The sequence below is a fragment of the Sander lucioperca genome, chromosome 8 (assembly GCF_008315115.2).
Source record: "Sander lucioperca isolate FBNREF2018 chromosome 8, SLUC_FBN_1.2, whole genome shotgun sequence".
Lineage (NCBI taxonomy): Eukaryota > Metazoa > Chordata > Actinopteri > Perciformes > Percidae > Sander > Sander lucioperca.
In genome coordinates this window covers 13884583-13904030 of record NC_050180.1, presented here as the reverse complement: position 1 = coordinate 13904030, position 19448 = coordinate 13884583, and the positions used below count along the sequence as shown (strand labels likewise).

The 19448-nt window shown below is 39.4% G+C and overlaps 1 protein-coding gene across 5 annotated transcripts in view; it reads left to right on the top strand.

The window, feature by feature from the left end:
* LOC116037699 (dehydrogenase/reductase SDR family member on chromosome X-like) overlaps nt 1-19448 on the top strand; it is a 52235-nt gene that overhangs the window by 14199 nt on the left and 18588 nt on the right. For 3 of the 5 annotated variants that reach the window (XR_004897991.1, XM_031281672.2, XM_031281671.2), the window contains 2 exons: nt 57-164; nt 8151-8219. Coding sequence is in view for 4 of the 5 variants with exons in the window: in XM_031281672.2 (XP_031137532.1) it covers nt 57-164; nt 8151-8219 (177 nt within the window). In the remaining variant the exon portion in view is untranslated. Of the gene's footprint in view, nt 1-56; nt 165-425; nt 631-8150; nt 8220-19448 lie in introns of those variants that run through there. The other 2 variants (XM_031281675.2, XM_031281674.2) reach the window with 2 other exon arrangements.

Genomic DNA, 19448 nt, shown 5'->3' with positions numbered 1-19448 from the left:
TTTCTTATCAAAGACATTCTCCCTGATATCTGCGTGTCCTCTTCTGCCTCTGCCAGTGATGCCCAGACAAGATGGCAAGGTTGCCATAGTGACAGGAGGAGGGAGGGGAATCGGCTATGAGGTAGTCCGCCACATGGCCAGACTGGGGGCACATGTTATCATAGGTACAGTATCAAGCACCACACCACTGACACTCAAACCTGACTTAAGGGCAGGAGATACACAGGACACACATTAACACACGTGATATAAAGAGTTGGCATCCACCTGTTTACATTCAAATTTACAAATGTAAATGGCCATTCAAAATTACAATTTTACAGAGAAGGATTGCCGCTATGATAAGTGAAGTGATTATTTTGAATATGTATCACATAAAAATGAAATTATCACCATATACTGCAAATTGTGTCCCGGTCAGAATCACCTGTGCATAGCAGCAAACATGACAAAGCAATCTGTCAAAGCACTTGCATGCAGATGCGAAACTGATGGCAGAATTGAGTCTTGTCTCGTCACAGTTAATGGTTCCTCAATCAGTGCTGGGATTAGTTTTGCCCAGTTGTGAAGTAGTAACACAAGGAAAAGTGAAAAGACTTTTCAGGCTGCGTAGAGGACAGCTCACTGATGGTAAGACGCAAAGACACAAAACAATGTGTACAACAAAAGTAAGATAATAAATAAAGGGAATTATTTTCTTGTTGAGCAACAGGTAGGTAACGGTTTGGCAACTTTAGAAGGGCAATGAGCAATTATTAATGAATTACTTTTTCAAAATAACTTCCAAACACAGGATACTCCACAGAACTCGCTGTGGATGTTTTTTGTTTTTGTTTTTTTTTTACTATTTTTATTATTACATTATTTTCTACCTAAAAACTGTTGCCAGCAAGGTCTGTGGAAAACTAAGTGGTGGATATCTTACACTCTGGACAATGAAAACAAAAAATAAAATCTGCATGGCTGGAATCCAAAAGGGTTGAGTGGGAAAACACAGTGAAATCCTTTAGCTGAACAGAGTGGGATCCATGATCCATGTTGGTTGGGTTACTGAGCTACTATGCTACAAATGTATCTTATAATAAAGTAATGTGTATTGTACAGTAAACAAAACCACGACCCTGCAGTGCCAGTCATATTAAAGGTATCCTGTGTGTGCCTACTTAAAAGCCTGTCGCTGTCAGAGATTGTTCATTAGTATTAGACAGTCAACAGTGCATTCAGATGCTTCTTGACACCTCATAAATGCAAATTTAGGATTATGAGAGGCTTATTTGTATAAACAAGGTTCTGGTATTGTTCAAGTTATTATTTAGTAATATTTACTGTTGGCAGATACATGCAAAACATTCAAGTTGTATAACCATATTATGCACAGACACAGAAATACAAATTAACTACATACACGTATGAATGTTTAAACATGGTGAAAATTTGTTGTCAAATAGGCCATTCATAAAGAAAGTTACCAATAACCAAACTGAGAACATTAATGACGTTTAAAAGGATAAAAAAAAAATATAAAAAATAAAATAACAAATCATATCACTTGTCCTGAATTTATAGCTACTACCATCAAAAGTTTGATATGTTAAACAAATGAAGACCAAGAGTGTGTGTGTGTGTGTGTGTGTGTGTGTGTGTGTGTGTGTGTGTGTGTGTGCGTGCGTGCGTGCTATAGATTCAAATTGTCCATATATATTTATGTCCATCTATATATCTTTCTTGCTTCCTTGACGTGCCATAAAGTACCTACTTACCAAGGTGATGTACTACATCGATCACTCACTCCTGCAATTGGCTCCTGTATCCCCGGAGCCAATTGCTAAAATATGGTGATCACTTCACCTCTGATGTCTTCCCTGTCTTCCTCCTTAATGTTATGCAGTTCAAGGCTCCGTCTGTGATTAACGGTTCAGCTCCTTCACACACTTCAGCATTTTGTAGAGCCCTCTGCTCTGACTCTAGGCTCTGACGTGAATCCTTTGGTGCACATTGATGAATCTGTAAATAGGCCTCTTTTTGATCAGAGAACATGTTTTTATCTCAAATCCCTTTGCTGTCATATCTGTGCTTGCTAGTGTTGTTGATAACAGATGGCTGTTACAGGAAGAGCCTCTTGCTATAAGAGAGTTTTGTATTCTGGGTGTGATATAGCCATGTTGTAAGGCAAGGAAGTTTCCCTGGAGCAATCATTTTCATTGCTGATTTATGGTGTGTATTAAGGCATGGATACCCGACCCGAGGCCTACGGGTCACGACGGTACCCGACGGACAGATATTTAGAAATGATGGTCGGGTTTGGGTCGGGCTCGGTCACATCAGCGCGATAAGGCATTTGTTGTAAAATGGTGCTGCGGCTCCTTTAAGAGAGCTCAGTGTGTGTGTAAAGTGGGCAGAAGAGAGATAGAGAAAAGAGGAAGCAGACGTGTAGATGCGACCGGAGCAGAGTTGGTGGAATAAGTTTAAGTTTTGTAAACAGTGTATGCGGTGTCCGAGATATACCCCAGACTGAAAGCCAAGTTCATTCATCTGCTCACCAGAAACAGGATTTTAACCCCGACGTTTTATAACGTCGGCCCTAGGCCTACCGAGTGTCCCCTGGTTTTCTGATCACGGTCGGAATTGAAGCAAGCAGGAAAGGTTAACACATTGAACATTTTAAATTCAACAGCTTATTAATGTGCGCTTGTTCCCGTGTGCGCTGATGCGCTCATCTGTTGACATTTCCGAATGCCTTCCAGTTGCTTAATAAAAGCGGTCTTTCCACACAAACAAACGTACATGTGTCATTAGTATGAGAAAAAAAAAACGAGATTTTAACTGTGTCGGGCTCGGACATAAATATCATAATGCCTGTCGGGCTCGGGCCGGGTTCGGTCACGGCTCTGTCGGGCTCGGGCCGGGTTCGGACAGAAAAATTCGGCCCTATCCAGGCTCTAGTGTGTATGTATGTGTGTGTGTGTGTGTGTGTGTGTGTGTGTGTGTACAAGAGTTAGTTGGAAAGCTTTGTTTAGCTTCACAGGTTCTCTGTGTGGGGATTTGTTATGTGGTGTTGCAAATGCAGAAAATAAATTCACTTTCTAAAAAGAGTCTTTATCTCCCAACTACTTATAGCTGAAACATGCTTTTTCCGGCCTGCAGTTATTTGTAGACACTAGCAGGGCTGTTTCTTTTGTACTTCCGCATACAACTCGTACATACATACTTTTTATTGACACACAGGTCGTCAAGACGCGTTAAGATTTAGGGGGTGTGCACATCTGATCCTATGCAACCTATGGTTACATATAACCTTTCTCTGTGTAGGTTCACAGAGACATTTGCGTGTATCTTAGCATAAGCTAAATTAAATTTGTATTTGCAGAAATGATCTGGTCAACGGTTACCAACTTAGAAGCTTAAAACCGGAAGTTCCTGATATCCAAAACTGACACAGACAGCAGAGTGACAGTGGAGCTTACAATCCACATGGTGCTTACAATCCACATGCTTGGATGTCCACAGACATGTCACGAAATAGGCGTCACTTGGACCCTCTCAGCTACGCAGATACAGAAAGTATAATCCTGGCCTCCAGAAACCAAGCCTTTTTTTTTGCTTTTCCAGACACTCCTGACTACATTTCAGAGCCAAAAATCTTAAACATTTTTGATTGTAAAATGTTTCTTCTAAAGTTTACAGTTGGCACCTCAATTGTGTGTTTTTGCATATATGTAAATATGAAAGTATTATTACAGTAATAATCCTACAAAAACAAACAGTGATTTGTCAAGCAAAGCTTGGTTAACAACTACACAACAACCATTCAACTGATCTGTTACAGTGACAGGCCTATTCATAATCTGCCCCACAGCATCTGTAGTTTTCTCTGTGGTAGAGACAGAAGTGGTAGGATGGCATCCTGTTTAATTTATTATATTGTTGTGCTTTGTTCTTTTGTCTGAAGGGTTGTGCTGGGGATTTATGTTTATCTTTTCTTGTAAGATTTCTCCCCGCAATACTCCACAACTGGCAGCTGAGCTAACTGCCATTAGCATCTCCTCAAATGTACACTCCTGTGGGGCTTGATGTCATTTCAGCTGCTGCAATTAAACCAACATGATCAAGCTTTGCTCTTTATATAGTCTGCGGTTACTGGGTTTGGTTTCAGCTTACCTGTAAATCAATAAACCACAGACCTCTTAAAGACTTGTAGTTGTGCAGAAACAAATATATTTTCCATTTTTTGGCAAGACAACTTTTACTCATGCATTTCTTCAATTTTATATTGTTTTTTCCCCCAAAGATAAGACAGCAGTGGTTATAGGCATATATTGTCAACACAGAATAATAATAAACAACATATAAATCAAAATAAAATGCATGCAGTATCTTCACTTCAACATAATGTAACTGCAATAGAGTATAAATACAAACTTAATTTACTGAGTGTGAATGTAGTCTGTAACCATTTCTTCCTACAGATTATTCACACGTCTTGAAAGAAATTGGTTTCATGGCATGTAATAAAAGCTTGCATACCACTGCACATCAGTGTGAAATTCAAAAGTAAATAAATGAAGAACTACATTAGTGGCTGTAGATCTCTGTATGCCGAAAGATGGACTCAGTCAATGAACTCCTTCAGATTCACGTCGATCGACAGTAAAATAATCTGCAACTATTTTGATAACTGGTTAATGGTTAATGTCAGTTTTAATCAAACATGTCAACAATTCCCTGATTCCAGTTTCTCAAATGTGAACTTTTTTCTCATTCAAGAGGAAACTGAATATTTGAAGTTTCAAAGTGTTAGTCTGGGGATAACGAGCAATTTGATGACATCACCCTGGGCTTTAGAAAACTGCAATAAGCATTTTTTTCACTATTTCCAGACGTTTTATAGACAAAGCAATCAATCCATTAATTGGGAAATAATCAGCTGACTGAACAACGCACATACCAACATAGTCTGATAATATTTATATCTGTTAATATCGCAGCTACTTGACTGTGCAGAGTCTACAGTATAAGGAGGGAATGTAGTGCTACGCATTCCAATTAGACCAGTACCACAATAAGCAACAGACATTTGAGGTGAAGATGATTACTGACAGGCACCTATTCAAAAGCTTGTCATATACCACGACATTCTAAAGTTCACTTTTTTCTGTTTTTGCAAAGTTGTTTTCATGAAAGCCCTCTTCCGCTGCATGATCTAAACACCTCCATGAAGTCGGGCGTGCACAGAACAGCAATATGTTTCCATGCGCTTCTGGGGTGAGACTGCATTTTCTATTCAGTTCACAAGCTTCACAACTTTGAAGAAAACTCTGCTTTATTCATTCAGCGTGTATACCCCAAAGTCAATGTCAGAGTATCCTTGGAGATAATTTGCGCAGAACATAAATAAGACTTGAGCCCTACGTATGATTACACACACTAAATCAATAATTGAATAACTTGGTTAAGTGTCTGTTACTATTCTATCTACATTGAAGCTGATCCCACAAGGTCTCTGAGTGTATCTCCATTTCAAATATCCACGCCTCTTGAGATCATTTATGAAATGAGAATATGTATGGTTAAGTGGATCCCTCTCTGGTAATGGAGTGGATGCATATTTCAGGTGGAGTGATAGTGCTTGTGTGAGGAGAGTTTATGGCTCTAGCCTCTCCACTATCAAATATCAGTTGGATATTAACCAGGGTGCAATTGTGCTTGAAGAGTTTTTAAGTAGATTTCGAATTAAAATGGTGCCTTTTGGAGTGTTTTTAAGATAATATAATACAATTAAAATGAATGTATAGCTGCAGCATATGAAAGGAATAAATAGAATGACTGGAATCATATGAATTACAGCATGCATGTTATGCAAAACCAGTAGATCCTTCCAAGTAAAGAATGAAATAAATGAATGAAGAAAATGTAAAATGTGTACACAAATAGCAAATGTGCAGTATGAATTAATTGTAAGCTTAATTAATAAGCTTTATTTGTTTGACAAACATGAGTCATTGTGCACTTAAGATTAGATATGCCTTTACTGATCCGCAGAGGGGAAGTTGGGTAACTTTACTACTATAAAGCTTTAAAAAGGAGACAGGGTACCTTGATGCATCAGCTTTGTCATGGTTTGAAGAAGTTACTCACCTAAATATCAAAGCTTCATTCTCCATATTGGACATAATATTTAAATTTCCAGACAAGGCACTTTGAAAAAATCTAATTACAGATTTCTTGTCTAATTCTGTGTCTTACATCCTACATTTCATAAAGTCATGAATGAAGGCTGATGCCAATGACAGAAACAAGTTTATCGGCCTTTAACGTATACAGAATAATAGCTGGATGCATTACTTCATTACTTTACTCTGAAAAGTGCCGTTCAATTATTGTAGGTTTATATAACACATGGTGATATGCGGGATTCATGAATTGGACTCACAAAGGAAATCATCTTTCTCCTTCGAAAATCTACGTTACTGCATTTGATATAGTGAAAGAAAAAGTCTCTGGAGGCCAAATGTGTTACATGACACTTGATGTATGAATAAACTGTTGTTTATCAAGAAATAGCTCCAACAGGTACCTCAGCTGTTGCATTTCGCAATTTAAGCAAACCAGATAAATTGTATGAATGAGTTTAGTTGTTGTCTTCAGCTGTCTAATTAACACACAGACTTTAGATTAATATTGAATTTACTGCAGGTGTATGTAAGGACTTTCTTACTCTGTGTCACACACATTTATCCATTTGCTCAGCTGCTGCAAGATTAAGTAAATTAATTAGGTTACATTTTTAACCCCCAGCCCAAAATATTTAGTACGCAATATAATACCTTGGGGCATTTTTAACCAGTGGCTATTTTAATGGAGAGCTCTGCCTGAAACCAGTTGTGCAGAAATGTATATTTAATGATATGCAGCATTCTCAGTGAAGAAGAGTGACTCAGAGAAGCCTGTTGAAGAGCAACTATTTGTCTAAAATTATTTATTTGTGCGTTTGTGTGACCCGAAGAGCCGCATCTTTCAGCCCAGGCTGAATTGCAGTGCATCAGGGTAAATGATGCTGTGCCCTTGAAAAGGCCTGTGTGTGTCTGTGTGTGTGCGGAGAGAAAATGAGTGTGCATGTAGGCTATCTGTGTGAATGAAAAGAGAGTTTGCATGTGCGAGTGTTTTCATACAGGGTGAATGTTAGTAGGCAGCAAATCTGTACATTTGAGAAGTCGGAACCAGCTAATGTTCGAGTCGACTAATGTTTTGTCAATCAATTATTTGTCAGTTGACTTATTTGCTTAATTGACTAATTGTCGGCACAAATTTGTAAGAAGTGGGTTTATGACGTTTATGTGTCTTATTTGTTTGTTGATGGCCTTGTGTGTACATGCGACTAACTTGGAATGGTTCTTTTCGTTTCTTTCATCTCCATGTGTCTTTATTTTATTTGTATTCTCTGTTTCTAAATACTTTCTTCTCTTTTTCATAGAGGCAGTGTTCATTCGATGCAAAGACAACAAGATATTTCAAAAATTGTCTAGTGTGCTGTCTGGTTTATTGCCTGTTAATAATTTTATAAAAACATAGACCCACATTATGTATTGTCAGCTACAGTTTACTCATTGTAAGGTTGATGCACTTTAAGTTAATTTACTAATAGAGTGGGAATCCCAACACTAGTTAGTTCTACTTTGATTGATATTTGGTGTATTAGATGTTTTCTATTTCATGTCAATACATGCTATTTTGAGTTCTATAGGAATGCTATGGTCCCCTCATTTTAAGACAAAAATATTAACAAATTAAAATGTTTAATTCACATCTAGTTTGTCTCTCAATGCCAAATTCCAGAATGATACAGCTATTTTGAAAATTTAGTTTTTATGAATCATAGTCTCATTTACCATCAGGCTTACTTTCTGTTTGATATCTTATACATAATTGATGGTATGATAATTTTTTTTTTTTAAGTACCGTTTAGTCTTCCCTCAAGGGCTCAGTGGTTGTATCAAAAACTATTTTCATTTGAAAAACCCTACAAAGAAACACATTTTTATAAGATGAAAGAACACAGGACTGAGAGAAAAAAAGGAAAATCTGTATTTTATTAAAAGCCTCTAAGGGCTTGTCAGACATTGTATTAATCTGTGTGTCTCCTTCTCTTTCAGGTGGAAGGGATGAGCAGGAGGGTCTGGCAGCCGTCAGAAGGATCTGTGAAGAGTACAAAGAGGCCAAAGGTACCATTGCAAACACATTCTCAAACACACACACACACACAAATGCTTGTTCACGTGTTTACTTGTTTTTCTTATGCCAGTGTTAGAAGATAAAGGGCAAAGTTGTGGCAGTGTGTCCTTCAGGATTGTTTGTACAGTTTTTACGAGGCACACGCACATAATTGCACACTCATATAAAGACACACAGAGCGTCCATGCTGGCTGTACAATGTCAGGACTGTTGATGATGTTGACGTGAGGAAGAGGAGGATACAGAGGAAAAGGCTACGAGAAGACAACGAGGGGAGATAAGTCAAGGGAAATGTAAGAGAGGAAGGGGGGGAGACGGACGTGGGAGGAGGCAGAGGGGTGGAGGAGAACATGATAAATAAAATGGGGGGAAGAAAGATAAGGTGGAGGGAAACTGTAGGTTCAGATGGAGGTGATGGAGATGAGAGGAGATAAACGATAGCAGCAAAGACATTTATAACTCCATTGACTAATGCTTACAGTGTTCTCTGTAACTCCCACGTTGAGAAATTGATTCAGCTGACCTTCACAGCACCATAAATTCCACCGTAGTCTCATGACTAAGGAGACTCATAAGTTATTCTCCTCTGTACCAAACAGCCTTGACTCTTCATCCCCTTGCAAGGCTTGTCAGTAAGTGTTTACCTCAAAGATTTGTACTAATGCAGAAATCAGTGGTGATTGAATTATTGATTTTAAAGAAAAACTGAAATTTGAGTATTTAGTTATACAATAGCATACATTACACATATTTTGTTTTTTAAAATTATAAATATTATTTTTTCAGTATCCACTTTACAAAATGTTTCACAAGGCAGCAAAATAGAAGTCATAAAATCATCAGGTTTAAAAAAAAAAAAAAAAAAAACACAGATGAAAATGTCTTATATTTCCATTTTTGGAAATATAAGACAGTTCAAAAGAAATTAAAGTCAAGTAAAATCAGGGATGGCTCGCTGATAAAATTATGTTTTTAAGAAGGAACTTAAAGGAGATCACTGACTCAGCCGACCTGATTTCCTTGGGCAGATCATTCCGGAGCCTCAGGGCCCTGTGACGCTCTGTCCCCTTCAGTTTTCAGCCGGGCCTCTGGAACAGACAAAAAGTCCAATGCCCAAGGATGTCAGAGATATAAAAGAGTATACAACTGTCAGACATATTTGTAGAAACAGCCACTAATCCTGGAGCCTCAGTTGTTCCGTGACGTGCCGCTTACACATACAGACTCTAAAGCTGGGAGAGCGATAGGCTGCTATACATCGTGAATGGGACCTGGCATTGCAGCCTGGTGCTGCCCGCTGAGCTACAGAGATTTAAAAGGTGCCAGCGGCACTACAGAAGAAAGTTGAGAAAGGCTCCATGCAAATGTGTTCCAAACAACAACCAGACGAGAGCAGTCACGCTCAGTCTAGCAAGCTATGTTATCTTTCATGGGCCCATTTTAGCAATGGTAATTGACCAGACCGTCAAAACACTATCCGCAATGGGTAATGGATATACCTAAGCTGGTTTAAACCAATACAGTAGTTTGTTCAAACCTGTCTATATTTCATGCCAGACGGTGCAGTGATGAAATCTGTTATTAAAGTAGTAAGACATGTAAGAGACAAACAGCGGGGGGTTAAAACATCACTTTTATTTTGAGACCAGTTAGTACACTCACTTACTCGACCAGGCTTCTCTAATCTCTGCTTGTTAGGCTGTTGAAAATAAATTATTAAACACAGTGCAAACACAAATATGGTTTAGTTAACTTAGTTAAATTACTGTACTGATATCATCAGTCAGTGCACAAAATCGATGCTCACCGCAGAACAAATACAGGGGGCACTGTCACTGACTAACGTAATTAGGTCAAAACAAATACCAGGGGCGCTAGTGAGCAGGCGATGGAGTAGGCAGCACAAGCAACATGCTCTGCTGAATTTCGGGTTAAAAGCTTCTTAGGCACCTTATATCAACAAAAAACTACGACACATCGCTCTGAGTTAATTCTTTTTCATTATATGTTACTTGTATTGCGATACCGCAGCGCAAATGGCCAATAATTTTCGAACATTCAAGTTCACCGGAGGAGCCTCGGCAACTGGGCCCAAAGCCTCAAGCTCAAATGATTCACCACCTAGGTGTAGCACTAAGACACCTCAGCCTGATGACCAAATGGATGTCGCGGACCTGAAGGCAGAAATCCTCACGTTGTTGAAAACAGACATTGCTATGCTGCTCAGGTCGGAATTGAAGACCGCTCTGGCTGAAGATTTTGAAAACATCAAATCCGAGCTACAGGCAGTAAAAACGGAGCTAGCTAACAATACTACAGCGATTCGCTCCGAGGTGGAGACGATGAAAACAACAGTGTCGCACATGGAGCAGGGGCTCTCATCATGTTCAGACGACGTAACTTCGTTGTTAACAAAAGTGGGGAAACTTGAGACAGAAGTTGGCAATCTGCGGGATAAATGTCTTGATATGGAAGGAAGAATGAGGCGCTCCAACATTCGAATATTAAACGTATTAAACGGTCTCACAGAGGTCTACAGCCAAGGAGCCAAGACTGCTATTTTGTAAAGATTCTCCATCTGGTGATACTACCCCCGAGTCTTCATACTTCTTTACACTCATTATTCTGCTCAAAACTTCCTCTTTTGGAATCTATATCTAAATTCACCATAAATCCAATTGTGAAACACTCTTTTAGAATTCTGACGCAGTTCAGACAAGCTTTTTCTCTCAGGGATCTGCCCACTTGTGCTCCTATAATAAAAAATCACCAGTTCATGCCATCAATTATAGACAGTGCTTTTCAGGAATGGGCTAATAGAGGAGTTGCCACAATAGAGAATATATTCATTGATAATACTTTTGCATCCTTTGATCAATTAATGCTTAAATTGAACATTCCTAATTCTCATTTCTTTTTAGATTTTTGCAGCTCTGTAGTTTTATATCAACATCATTTATTCACTTCCCATCCCAGCCACCCAACTCCCTCTTAAATTCCATTCTGAAGCTTAATTCAGGTTCCAGAGGGACTATTGGGAAAATATACTCCTTACTAAATACATATAATTTGGAACCTTTGACGTCATTAAAGACTCAATGGGAGAGCGAATTGGGGTTCGAACTTCCTGAAGAGGTCTGGGAAAGAGCCTTAGATAGAATTAATTCCTCTTCAATCTGCTTATGACATACAGTTATCCAGTTCAAGGTTATGCATCGCCTTCACTGGTCTAAAGTGAGCCTAGCAAAGTTCACACCGAGCATCAATCCTATTTGTGATCGGTGTAGGCAAATGCCAGCCACCCTCTCACATATGTTCTGGTTTTGTTCAAAACTAGATACTTTCTGGCAGTCAATATTTAAAACTTTTTCAGATGTTTTACAAGTACCTATAGAACTTTCTGCCATCACTGCCATATTTGGAATAACTCCACAAGACCCTCACCTTAACTGCCAGGCAAAGAATATGATAGCTTTTGCATCTCTCATAGCTAGGCGGTTAATACTCTTTAAATGGAAGGAGAAACTTCCTCCAACCTTTAAGATGTGGATCAATGACATTCTACACCATTTGGTATTAGAGAAGATTCACTATTCTACAAGAGGATGTATTCAAAAATGTTATGCTACATGGAAATCTTTTTTAAGTTATATAGAGAAATTAGATGTCACTAATATTGATGTTTCATATGACTGATCCTGTATTCTGTATAATTTGAACTATTTCCAGGACCATTTTTGATTACTTATTGATTTTTTTTTTTTTTGATGTATTATTTTTATTTACTTATGTATTTGTATCTGTTTTGTTGTAATTTATATATATATATATATATATATATACATATAAATATATATATATATATTAGGGCTGTCAAAATAACGTTCATTTCGATTAATTAATCTGAGAAAAAATAACACGTTAAAAAAAATAACGCAGATTAATCCATTCCGTTTGACCCGGAGCCGTTCTAGCCACCATTGGACTGTAAAATGAAGGAGGGAGACGAGAATGTGCTGCCTAGATCATTAATTGGAACATTTACTTGTAAAAAATCTTCTTCCTGCCAACCCTGGCTACCGAAATCTGGTGCCACTGATATGTCTGCTCTTCTCTCTGGTGCTCTGAAGACGATACAGGCAACACAAACACCGCTGCACACAACGCTAGTTAACACTATACTCGACAGCAGCTAACGTTAGCCTACCGCTAGGTAGTAGCTGGATTAAACATGGTTACAATGCTGACAGCTAACGCTAAACGGTGTAAAGTTTGACTGTGTTTTACTGTAGAGCAGTGGTTCTCAACCGGTGGGGCCCGCCCCCCTGGGGGGGCGCAGACACTCTCCTGGGGGGGCGCGAGTAGGCTACAGGATGGGAGGAAAAAAAAAAATCACGTAATGTAACTACACGTCGCGGCGACGCACGCTGTTCGGTCGTGGCTGGGTAGCGTTGCATTTCCTCACCCACTGTGGTCAGAAAGAACAGAGGAGACACTTTGTTTCTCTCACTATGACTCTAGAGTCGGTACTCGCTCTAAAGCTAAACGCTGTCACGCTCTCACTTCTCCCTCTACCACCCACCCACCCACACACACACACACACACACACACACACACACACACACACACAGACGCTGGCTCACGCACACACCAGTGCACAAGTATAAACATCAGGACACTTTTGTAGGTTACGGAGAAAGCTCTGTGTGGAGCCTCCGCACTGTAAAATAAATCATCCTCCTGGCGACTTTTTTGTTAAAAGCGACTAGCGACAAATCTAGCAACTTTTACTGGTGTTATTGGAGACTTTTGTGGTGTTTGGAGACTCGAAAGCACGTATCACTCTGCAGTTATGTGCTCAACGAGCAGCGGGTGCTGCCGTGAGCCCCTCCCCTGTCCAAAAGCCCTCACAGGCGATCAGTCTCTCAGTAGCTTCGCGCAGCAGTCCCAGCCTGCAGTCAGAGCAGAGAGGAGACACACACCACTCCGCGTCCAGGCTGCACACACGCACAGATCGTTACATCATCTCAACTTTATTGAAAACACAATTAATCCACATCCAAATTATTTCAAAACCAAACAAAATGGAGAGATTTCTGGTGAGGACCAACAAGGTAACCGACGCACCACCAGCTGCAAAAAAAGCTTCTAAGGTACAATGAAGCATACCTGGCTCAGGTTTCACATTAACATCGCCTACCTGCAAGCTTTTGTAAAAAATGCAGATGATATGCCTACTATTAGGGTTAGTAATAATAACAATAATAAAGCATAAATTCATATCAGAGGTCTGGTGCCAATTCCCAATTATAGCAATAGGGCAACTGTAATGAACCAGCTTTGGGGGGGCCCAGCTTGCAAAAGGTTGAGAACCCCTGCTGTAGAGGATTCAACACCGGTATGTAACAATCTGCAGCTGCGGAGCTGCCGTCGGAAAAACAACACAGACGGTGCGTTCAATGAAACTGGTAAACTACAGCCTCGTGGTGCATTTGAAGTTATTGTAAATGTCCTTTTCCCATCTGGAGATTGTTTTTGTCGTTCAACAGCAATTTACTAGTGAAATAAGTTATTGTTATTGTTATACATTATTATTAAATCATTTCATTTTGACCATATGGCCTTAGCAATAAACAAGCCGTTCTTTAATGTCACCGACTGTTGTTTAGTGCCCTTTTTTTTCTTTTCTTTTTTTTACTTTCTTAAAAAGTATCGGTTCAGGCACCGTTAATTATGTATGCGATTAATTTCGATTAATTAATCACAGAGTATGTAAAACTATATTAACTATAACCCCTATATCAATAAAAAGACTTGGAGCAAAAAAAAAATACCAGGGATATGTATTTATGCTTCTGTGCTAATATACCCTGTATGTAGCTTGCAGAATAATAAAACTCTGTGCACATTACTTGCACAAAGACCAATTCTTATTTAGATTTTTTTGCCATAATTTGGTTTTGGTGTGCATTTTATTTCTTCTCTCCTAAATACACAATTTACTTCTCTTGTAATTGAAAATGAGCCAATTGTTTTATTACTAGAGGAAGGGAGGTTCATTAACTGAACCTTCAAATTTTGCTTCGCTGAATTAAAAATTGTAAAAAGTGAACACATCACATTAACAGTTTATACATTATTTAATTGATACGTGTCTATGAAGTCAAACTCCAGTGAGTAAAACAATGATCATCAAATGAATAGCAAACCTGCTGTAACTGTATCTGTTAGTAAGTTCTCAATGGAGGAGCTGGCTACAGATCATGTATAATACAAAATAAAGCGCTGCCTTTTTTGGAATCAAGCCGTACTTTGTCTTCCTCGGCCTTGCAGTGGAGAGCAGCAGAAAGCCGGCTGGCTGGGTCCCTGCTTGTGTGTAAGTGGCTGTCAGGTACAGAGACAGTGGCCGTGTTGCTGGTGTCATTGAAGTCGATTTCCCTGGACGGAGTGGTGGTGGAATTGATTACTTCTTTTGTAATTGGCAGGCACTGACACATAGGGGAAAAGGGGGGGTGTCTGTAGCCAGATGCTTGTGCACTGACTGAGAATGTGTGTGTGTGTGTGTGTGTGTGTGTGTGTGTGTGTGTTTTAATGAGACGGTAATGGATTCTCATTAGTATGTGAAGCAGGAGCTTTAAACATCTCTGTCCAAACCTCCTTTGGCATCCTTCCTAGCGTTTGCACATTTGTCTGTTATTAGAGATGGCTGACAGCTCATAATAATCATGTAGGCTGCAGAGGTGGATCTCAAACTGGGGGCCTGTGGACAATTGTAGATGTCCTTTAGGGATTTCAAGGTGTCACCAATGACAAAGAATTTAATTTCACTAGAAAGCATCTTTATATATTTTATAGAATATAAAAGATTGTGTGTTTATTGGATTCACTTTGAAAATAATAAGGAAAAGTCTAGTATTTTTCCAACTGGGTCTTATTCTCAGAATTTTGACCAATCAGAATGGTCATGCTAATTTTGAACTTGCCACCTCCATCTGATCTATTCAACTTATACGCATGGATGACAAAACAGTGGAAGTTCGGGTTTTTAATCAGGCTCGGTCCCGAAACCGCTGCCGTGGTTTGGGCTCGGGTTGGACTTGGACACACACTATGTGGGTTCATGTAGGGGCTGGTTTTTTGGGCCAGATGATAGCTTTGTATCTAGAGTCTAACACTGAACATACAATATTAACTGTAGCAACATTATTATGTATTTAATGTACAGGAGACTTGATTCAGAATAACATTTCTTTCTAAATTTGTACATAATTATATGTATATTATTCATACCTTTTTCTTTTTAAAGTTATTCCTTTTAGCAAAGAAACACCAAATATAGCAGACAAAGATGCTGCAGAATGAAGGCCAGAAATTGAACTCTTGTACTATGATTTGTGTGTAGGCGTCCCACGCACACACACACACACACACACACACACACACACACACACACACACACACACACACACACACACACACACATTCTCAGTCAGTGCACAAGCATCTGGCTACAGACACCCCCCCTTTTCCCCTATGTGAAAACATTTGCTATTTAGCAGCAAACACAAAAGTACATCTGAGGCTAATGGGAATGTTGTTAGTTTTGAATATTCAGTGCTTAATTTGTAAAGTGGGAGGTCCCGGAGCGCAGAGGGGGGGTGGATCCGGCGACTCAAAACGGGGGTTGGAGGTAACGGAACCAAAACAAAAATTACACCTGCCTACGTAGCTTCTCTGACTCTGACTAAAAAAGCCTAAACAACGCTGTGTGTACATCAGGGCAATGTTTATTTTTATTTCAGAACGTGCACTGCATCGGTGCGAAATGTAAAAAAAAATTAAAAATACACTGCAACGATCGTTTTCAAAAGCAGCAACTATCCATCGGACAATTAAAACATAAAACCCACCGTGGTCTCCACATTCTTGATCGGCAGAAACGATTTTTGCTTGTTTGGGATCCAACTGGCCAGCGTATTTGAAAAAGTTAAGCAAACTTTGTTGTCTTTTTGACATTTTTATCCTCAACATAGTGGTACAGATTATGTGGACTGAAGTCGGGCAGACTTAGCGATTTAATGAGGTCCGTGAAAACGGAGGAAGAAAGAATTAAGGGTCGGTATCCAATCCTGCTATCTCCAACTTCTCCAAATACTGCTCTTTGTGAGCACCTACCAGATGCCCTACCTCGACCGATAACGGCGCGACAACTTGTTGTTCAATAGAAGAAGCCATAAATACAGTTTATTTAGTGTTATGTATTTCAAACTGATTGAAACTATGAAACTTTCCGCTCGTCTACTACACTGTTTTGCTTGTTATTGCTGGTGGTTTTGCCGTCCATCATGGCGTCGTCACATGGTCGTGGTCACGTGTTTGCAAAGGGTCTATAAACAGTTGAGGGATTTTCAGTTGAAACAAGCTTTTTTTTTTTTTTTTTTAGTGGTTCTTGTGGTACTACAGTGGCTCTGATTGTGCACTGATGTGGCAGGAACCCTTTCTACAATCACTTTCAGTGTTCATAATGACGGACATAATTGCATAACACTGTTGTGTCTGCTTTTCTATTTACAAAGAGCAACTGGTTGAGATGCAAAGACAGAACTGTTTGTGTGGCAGAGGAAATGGAAAAGGGGGACAAAAAAGGTGTTGGTCCCCAAGCTCTGAAGCAGAGTTAGAAATCCCTAATCTTCCTTGAAAATGTCCTTTGACCTTTGCCCCCTTCAAGACTTCACAAGTCATAAAATTGTCTTTGTTTGGAAGCAATACCAAAAAGCACACTGTGGCAAAAATTTGTTGTTTTGTACAGTTAAGTAGTATGAGAAACGCCACCTTCACCTTTCACCTTTTTCACAGCAGACATTTTGACTTGCTTGAAAAGCACAGGTGTTACTAATAACATTAACAAAGGCTCTGTTCTATTCAAGAGTCCCAGTAAATCATGTGATAGTCAGCCAGCATGAAAAATACCAGGACCCTAAAACTGAAGCAGCTAAATGTAATTCAGCCATCATTAATTTTAATATTTACACCTGTGCTTTTCCTACTGTGACATGTCAAAATGTCTGTCTGTAATAACATGATTAATGAATGGAATCAATTAAAAACTAAGGGCGTTTTCACACATACCTCATTTGGTCCGGACTTTCGGACTTTTCAGTTTGATCCGAACCAAAATTAGAGGTTTGAAACCTCCCCCGGACCATGTCCGGATCAAAAGACCAAATTTTGGTCCGACCAAAAGAGGTGGTCTCGGTCCGGACCAAACTGAACCATGGTCCGGTTCGTTTACAGTGTGAAAGCATTTTTTGGATGGTTCGGACTTTCGGACCAAATAGAAGAAGCTCTGGCAGGCTCTCCTTGTGTTACAAGACCGGGGAATAGCTCCTTTAAGGAATAGCTTGGTGCTTAGTGTGTAGGCTACATGAGAGAGTGAGAGTGACGGTGAATGCGCTCAGAGCAGACAGCTGTCGGCTATCAGAGCAGAGAATACATCAGCAGTTTATTTGTTAAGTGGTAGTAAATATACGGTTTCCGTTTGTCTCTGAATAAATTCTCCAGAAAGTTCCAGTGTCTTGCTTCTCAACATCACAACAAAACAAAAAGAGCCGCGGCAGTAGGGGAGAGCAGCAGTCAGCTGAAAAAACTCCGACACAGAGAGAGGAGACGAGAGGACGGGGAAGCCTGTCTACAAACCAATCAATTATCAGTATCTGGAGACGCAGCTCACGTATGTGATGACGGCAGGACGTAGTTTTGTCATGTATAGATCTTTAGTGCGCTTGCATAACTGCAGTGTGAAACCAAAACTTACCGGATCAAATGTATACAATGTAACAAAAACATGAACCTTGGTCTGGACCTTGGTTCGGACTTTCATGTGTGAAAACGCCCTAAGATTGGGTCTGGCCGGATTAGCTCAGTTGGTAGAGCGTGCGCACATATATAGAGGTTTACTCCTTGACGCAGTGGCCGCGGGTTTGACTCCGACCTGCGGCCCTTTGCTTTATGTCATTCCCCCTCTCTCTCCCTTTTCATGTCTTCATCGGTCCTGTGGAAATAAAGGCCTAAAATGCCCCAAAAACTAAGATTGGAAGTGGGATTAGATGCATTTTATTTATTAAATTTGAATTCAGCATAAATAGTACTTATCTACTATATCTACTTAAATTTGGCAGTTTTTGTCTGGTTGTTGAGGACATAATATAAAGGACGAAGACGTTTTAAATCATGGCACTATAAATTTCACAGGACTCGAGCAGTCGTCCTCTCCCCCAATGTGCCACAAATTTCACTTTATTCTAACAGTAAGACTGGCGTCAACAATTGATTTTAATTATGCAAACTTGTACAGTAAATTAAGTAATAAAGTATAATAAAATAAAATTGATTTAGACCATTTGAAATAGTGGAAAGTGGCAGTGCATTCAATAAAAAATCCAGTCTAGAAGAAAATGACAATCTATAAACCTGCATTAAGTTAATATCAAACTTGAAATGACAAATTATATCAAAATGATGAGTCAGCTAATTTGTGCAAACTCCCATATTACGAACAACAGTAACATTTGTGATTTTTGTGTTTTGTGATTTATACTCTCTACTACCAAATCATCAACTGGCATGCCATAGAACATTTCTACCTTTCCTTGTTTTATTAAACCACTTTAACAATTATAATAAGAGCCCCACACACATTTCGCTATTACATTAACTCAAAATTGATTTAAAAAAATAGTTGTTTAATTTGCAATTCACAGTTTATTTTAAGCTAACAGCTGAAATGATAATGATAAATTAGAAATGGAGACTGAATGGATCCAGTCTGTCGTAAACAGCATGTGTGTCTCCAAAGGCTGTTTCTGTCGTCAGTTTCATATCATTTTTCTGTAATAAAAACACAGTCAGTGTGTTTGAGTCGAGGATGCTGAGCTTTATAGAAGATCCTGGGGTCTTAATTGAGGCCTGGCGGCAGACAGGCCCACTCCAGATCGATGGCGCTTCATCCCCTGTGGGCTTTCTAGATATGACTGGCCTGTCTGAAAGGGATTGGTCCCCAATGGAGTCCACTCAAGAGTACGGGAGAGGACTGACAGGCAGGACACACACGCACATTTGCTTGCTATATACACAAGCCAAATACACACACATTCTGAGATATACCTGTGCTTACAGCCATTCAAATGCACACACTTGCTTTCTTTTCTTTTTCTTTCTC